General features: G+C 45.7%; 1 protein-coding gene across 1 annotated transcript; it reads left to right on the plus strand.

Annotated features, from left to right (window-relative positions):
* The first annotated feature begins 730 nt into the window (after window positions 1-730).
* Window positions 731-6,427, plus strand: LOC146075880 (uncharacterized). Its single transcript, XM_083185551.1, has one exon. The coding sequence runs from the start codon at window positions 920-922 to the stop codon at window positions 2,432-2,434; it is 1,515 nt and encodes a 504-aa protein (XP_083041677.1). The 5' UTR covers window positions 731-919; the 3' UTR covers window positions 2,435-6,427.
* Window positions 6,428-6,850: the final 423 nt, after the last annotated feature.

Raw genomic sequence — 6,850 nt, forward strand, 5'->3', positions numbered from 1 at the left:
TTGAATATTGTGTAAACCAGTGCCGGGCCCTAACAGCCAGCAGGCTAATGCCACAGCCAGGGGACACTTTTAATAAAGCTTTCCCGGCAAAAGCATTACCCTATGGCTGGTCAGCTTAGGCCAGGGCCCTGGAGGAGTGGAAACTTTTCCCCAAAAAATACGGGTTCCCCTGCTCCAGGGCACCCCCAGCCTGAGGCTGTCCTCTGTGCCCCTGGGTGGTGGGCACAGCGCTAATGGCAATGTGTAAAATTAAGAGAAAAGAACCATTGGGTTAATTTGTGGAACTACAAGTCCCAGCAAGCCTCCCCCCATATGCAGGAACTTGGAGAACCATAAGTCCAAGCAAGCAGAGCATTAAAGGGCCTGCTGGGTTCTACACCATAACCAATAGCAAAATAAAAGATACACTGTAAAAATTTAAGTTTATTACACTCCAGTCAGCCACCATACGTACCTAAAGGGTCCACCATAGGCTAGTCCACTTCTGTAGAATCCACAGGGTACCTAGAGCCCTCTACCCTGCTATAGAAGGGGAGAAGGCTCCTTGCTGTGCCTCTGACTGCAAAAAGTCCCAGCAATATTGCAACATGCGCAAATATAAAAACAATGGTCAGCGACTGATATATATTCTATGTATATAGAAATTTATAATGTTCCTTACACAATAAAAACCCTGACATCACAGTTGAACTATGTTAAACTTATACTTTTTTACATTTCTTACAGGACGATTTCACATCTTCTATTATTTATAGTCCAAATCCTGCTCAGAGGGACGTTGTTCTCTGATCCAGCCAACTAAAGTCCTCATTTCTTCTTACACCTGGAGGATTAACCTAAGCCACTTTATTTTCTGGATAGAAGAATCATTCAACAATTTTTCTTATCTCACACATGAGTCTCACAGGAGAGAGACCACATGTGTGCTCTGAGTGTGACAAAGGCTTTACATATAAATCACAGCTTCTCAGACATCAGAGGAGTCACACAGGAGAGGGGACCATTTACATGTTTTGAATGCAGCAAATGTTTTCCCCACAAGCAGCATCTTGTCCTACATCAGAGGAGTCACACAGGAGAGAAACCATATATCTGCTCTGAGTGTGACCATGGCTTTACACGTAAATCATTGCTTCTTATACATGAGAGGAGTCACACAGGAGAGAAACCATATAAATGTTCTGAGTGCAGCAAATGTTTTTCCCACAAGCATCATCTTGTCCTACATCAGAGGAGTCACACAGGAGAGAAACCATATATCTGCTCTGAGTGTGACCATGGCTTTACATGTAAATCATTCCTTCTTATACATGAGAGGAGTCACACAGGAGAGAAACCATATAAATGTTCTGAATGCAGCAAATGTTTTTCCCAGAGGACACATCTTGTTAAACATCAGAGAAGTCACACAGGAGAGAAACCATATAAATGTTCTGAATGCAGCAAATGTTTTTCCCAGAAATTAAATCTTATTAAACATCAGAGAAGTCACACAGGAAATTACCCATATAAATGTTCTGAATGCAGCAAAGGTTTTTCTCATAAGTCAGAGCTTGTCCTACATCAGAAGAATCATACAGGGGAGAAGCCATATAAATGTTCTGAATGCAGCAAATGTTTTTCCTCTAAATCGCAGCTTGTCCGACATCAGAGGAGTCACACAGGAGAGAAGCCATATAAATGTTCTGAATGCAGCAAATGTTTTTCCTATAAGTCAGATCTTATTGTACATCAGAGGAGTCACACAGGAGAGAAGCCATATAAATGTTCTGAATGCAGCAAATGTTTTTCCCACAAGTCACATCTTGTCCGTCATCAGAAGAGTCACACAGGAGAGAAGCCATATAAATGTTCTGAATGCAGCAAATGTTTTTCCTCTAAATCGCAGCTTGTCCAACATCAGAGGAGTCACACAGGAGAGAAACCATATAAATGTTCTGAATGCGGAAAATGTTTTCCCCAGAAGTCTCAGCTTGTCCAACATCAGATGATTCACACAGGAGAGAAACCATATAAATGTTCTGAATGCAGCAAATGTTTTTCCCGCAAGTCACATCTTGTCCAACATTGGAGGAGTCACACAGGAGAGAAAGCATATAAATGTTCTGACTGCAGCAAATGTTTTTTCCAGAAGTCACATCTTGTCCGACATCAGAGGAGTCACACAGGAGAGAAACCATATAAATGTTCTGACTGCAGCAAATGTTTTTCCCGCAAGTCAAATCTTGTCCAACATTGGAGGAGTCACACAGGAGAGAAACCATATAAATGTTCTGAATGCAGCAAATGTTTTTCCTATAAATCAAATCTTATTGTACATCAGAGGAGTCACACAGGAGAGAAACCTTATAAATGTTCTGACTGCAGCAAATGTTTTTCCCGGAAGTCACATTTTGTCCAACATCAGAGGAGTCACACAGGAGAGACTATATAAATGCATTGAATGCAGCAAATGTTTTTCCCAAAGACTACGGCTTGCTACACATCAAATCATAGACTACACAGTTGAGTCACATACTTATGACCACCTCTTACATATGACGGCAGCATGTAGCCCATGAAGTACATCACGTGTCATTCACTGGCTTGGTGGGTATATAAGGTGTGCGATAGGCCACCTGCAAACATCACTTGTTGCAATCATGGATAAAATGGGAAATTATTCTGATGTGCAATATATATTATCGGCTTTCTGGCAGGGGTGGCAGTATTTCTGAAACAGTGCAGATTGTTATCTGTTATCATGCCGATGTGGTGAATGTGTATTGTGACTGGGACCATTGTGAAAAACTGATGCAAAAACTGAGCATCAGAATCAACTTTATTGGCCATGTATGCTTGCGCACACTAGGAATTTTTTGTGGATTTACAGTGCAGCATCAAGCAGGGATGAAGGGGGGGGGAGGCATTACATTAAGACATTACATGTGGGGAACACATGCCCACCGAGTTGCACAGCACCTAGGCAGCCATCAGCGGCGCCACTGCTACAGCCAGGTAGGTAACATTAAGCAGAGACAGTACAATTATCACACAGGGAACACATACCCACCAAGCTGAACAGTGCCTAGGCAGCCATCAGCGGCGCCACTGGTCGCTGAAACAGCCAGGTAGGTAACAATACAAGCAGAGACAGTACAGTTATCACACAGGGAACATATTTGGCTGAGCTGCACAGCTCCTAGGCAGCCATCAGCGGCGCCATCTTGATCATGCTGGTCAAAGGCAGCAGTAATAATAATATTTGTATTTATGAACCACTTTTCTTCCAAAGCTGACACACCCTGCCAGCTTGTTGCTGCCAGGGTGTGCAACCAGTGAAGGTACAGCATACAGGCTTTGCATACAGTGGGGGTAGAGGTATAATGATGAAGATCATGGTAAAGAAACAGTAAAACAAAGAGTAATACATAGCTTTCCTCAGCTCAGAGGCGGAGACAGATAGTAATTTGGGAAAAGCAAAATAAAATGTGGCAGTGTTTCGGTTTATGTCCAAATCCAGTCCAAACTCCAGTTCTAACTCATTGCTTGCTTTAGATGACTTGCTTCAGATGATGATGCCAGACAAGCCTTGGCCAGGCTTCTCCAAATTTCCCATTTTAAAAGTTAGGTCAGCTGGTAAAGGGGGGTGGGGGGGGGGGGGGTTGGTGTTTGCACACATTGCTCAGCTTATCTGATTAAAGGTGAGGGATGTTGTAGGCTCCCAGTAGCAAAACACATTTCCATTGCAGACTGTTCTTTTAAATGAGAAGCATCAGGTTTTGAAAAATGGCATTCGTGTACCTGTACAGAGGAGATGAGAGATGGTTTGAAAACTTCATTCCAGTTCTAACTCATTGCTTGCTTTAGATGACTTGCTTCAGATGATGATGCCAGACAAGGCTCATGCCATTGCCGTGAGAGGTGAACGTTGGATAAGCAGGTGCATGAGTTGTATGCAGTTGGTGGCAATGTTATGGTCTGGGAAATGTTTTCATGGCAGTTTCTGGGCGCAGTCATCCATGTGGACAGCACTCAACTGATTTGGTTATGTATACATCCTAGCACAGGGGTCCTCAAACTATTTTGCTCTGGAACCCCATCAGACAATAAAAATAATTACGGGACCCCAGAAAGTTACTGCAGAAGATCACATAACATGTGTAGTCATCAGAGAGCACCTGCATGGCAGCATTGTGGAGGCATAAAATGATGGGAGGAGTCTAAAATAAACAATTCAACAGATTTTTGAATAGTTGTGACCCCATACTGAGAAGGTCGGGACCCACTTGGGGGTCAGGACCCACAGTTTGAGAACCGCTGTCCTAGCAGATAACGTACATCCATACATGCTGGGGCTGCTGGGATCTTCATGTAAGATAATGTGACGTCACACAGCTAGAAATGTCTGACAGTGGTTGGACGACCTGACCAAGACTTCTAAATACTTCCTTAGCTCCCTAATTCCTGGATTTGAACCCAGCTGAGCATCTGTGGGGCCATCTCTGTCACTGTGTTTGCCCTATGGTTCCTCAAGCAGCAGTGGGATGTACTGCAGTCAGCATGGCTCTAGATAGCTGTGCCAAGCTACCAGCACTTTATTGGGTCACTCTCAGCCCATCTAACTGCTATTTGTGCTGCACATGACGGTTACTCTGGCTATTAGCTGGTCATAATAATGTGACTGTAGAAACATGCCTTATATGCAGGTAGTGTTACTACAAAGACCATACTACTTAAACTAGATCTACAGTAGAACTACAGACAGGGCTGCTGGTACTGAGCTCTGTAATATACAGCTGTACTGCTGATGCCGGTACTGAGTTCTGTAATATACAGCTGTAATGCTGGTGCCGGTACTGAGCACTGTAATATACAGCTGTTCTGCTGGTGCTGGTACTGAGCTCTGTAATATACAGCTGCTCTGCTGGTGCCAGTACTGAGCTTTGTAATATACAGCTGTTCTGCTGGTGCTGGTACTGAGCTCTGTAATATACAGCTTTACTGCTGGTGGCGGTACTGAGCTCTGTATTATACAGCTGTTCTGCTGGTGCCGGTACTGAGCTCTGTAATATACAGTTGTTCTGCTGGTGCCGGTGCTGAGCTCTGTAATATACAGCTGTACTGCTGGTATTGAGCTCTGTAATATACAGCTGTACTGCTGATAACTGAGCTGGGACTAATAGAGAAAATAGCTTTGTATCCAGTACAGGGTTCCAGTAGCTCCTCTGAGTACTGGGAATTCTGTGAGTTCTGGATATTGCTACAGGAATTTATAGTGCACCAGTCGCAAAATACACAATGTTTAAAATGTACCTTTGATTTGGTTCTATATTAAAGCTGAGAAATATGACAAACAACAAATAGCAAAACAAGTGAATACAGTGCAAGTTAAAAATGCATGTGCAGGATCGCCATGTATCTGCCTCCCTGTATATTAGTCCTATTAGTTAACGGTACCACCTTATAATTGATTCCCTTTACATAACAAGGTTGTGATACTCTGGGCCAGCAACAGAAATTTTGGGGCCCCGTACAGTGATGTCTTTGGAGCCACCCACCCTTCAACCATTATCAACCCCACCCATATGCTGGAAAATAAACTGGCAGTGCCCTGTGCCCATTGCCGGACCGCAAACACATAGATACACATATACACACATATATAGCTGTACCTACACTAGGGCCGGCAACAGAAGTCTTGCAGCCCAATACACTGATATCTCTTGTCCTTCTCCCCCTTGACCCCAGACTCTGACATTACATAGTGAATATTATACAATTATTTATTTTTAAGAATGGCTGCTCAGAGGGACTTCCGGCGGGTGGCGCATCCAAGATGGCCACGTTTTATTAGAGCTCCGCTCATCCAGGCTATATCCCGTGGAATCCGCCCGTAATCCACCCAGATTCAGGCTGGTAACTATGCCTGGCCTCCTCCTAACACCTGGGGAACCAACCAACACCAATATTGTGAACTTAAATCCCGGGAAAGCCTGCCACCGCCGAAGTCTGGCCCGTGATCGGGCCCTCACGTGGGACGCCGCCGAAAGGAGGGAGACGAGAGATCCAGCCATTCTCCCCTGCAGACGCCGTTCCCCCCGGAGCCCCCTCCACATCCTGCCCATCTTACCCTCTCTCCGCCGCGAAGCCCTGGCAGACGGACGAAGAGGACTGGGAGCGACAGTCGGCTGATCCGGTGGAGGTGATTAGAGATGCGCGGGCACGGACCACCCCTGATCACCGGTGGATGGACGACACAAGGGAGCGGCACCCTCAAGACACCACGTCGGGCTGTCCCCGACAACTCCTGCAGCCCTGACAGCATGCCAGTTCACCTGGGGAAAATACTGGAGACGGTTGCAGACGCACTTCACGCGGCACTCCCTGACCGGTGGCACAGACGGACACTGGGCTGTGTGCCCTGAGGTAACAATCGCTGGGGGGACACGGCAGGGCGAATTGAACCCTCCCCCGTATACCCTCTATTCCCTAAGGCAGTCACACCTGAGCCCGTGCCCTTGTGGTGACGGGAGACCGGGAGGGTCTGAAGCCCTATCTGGAGACTAGACCATTGGACAATCTGGATGCTAATGGATTGTGCCTCATAGGGTGACTGCCCATATCCCCAGAATCGTTGGGAGTACTGGAAACCTGCCCCTATCACCTTTGCTACCCCCTGCTCTTGCACTCAGACTTGCTATTCAACATCATAAACTCCAGCAATAAAAAGTGCCCCATAAACAAGTGCCTGTAACTCATCTGAGCCTGCTCCCACTACACTCCAAATCATCCTGTCCCTTACCTCGCCTTTCCCCTCTTTCGACCCCCTGGTGTGGTCTCAACATAAGCAGCCTTGAAGGGACACATC

Source organism: Crinia signifera, chromosome 4 (genome assembly GCF_055691185.1).
Source record: "Crinia signifera chromosome 4, ASM5569118v1, whole genome shotgun sequence".
Taxonomy (NCBI): domain Eukaryota; kingdom Metazoa; phylum Chordata; class Amphibia; order Anura; family Myobatrachidae; genus Crinia; species Crinia signifera.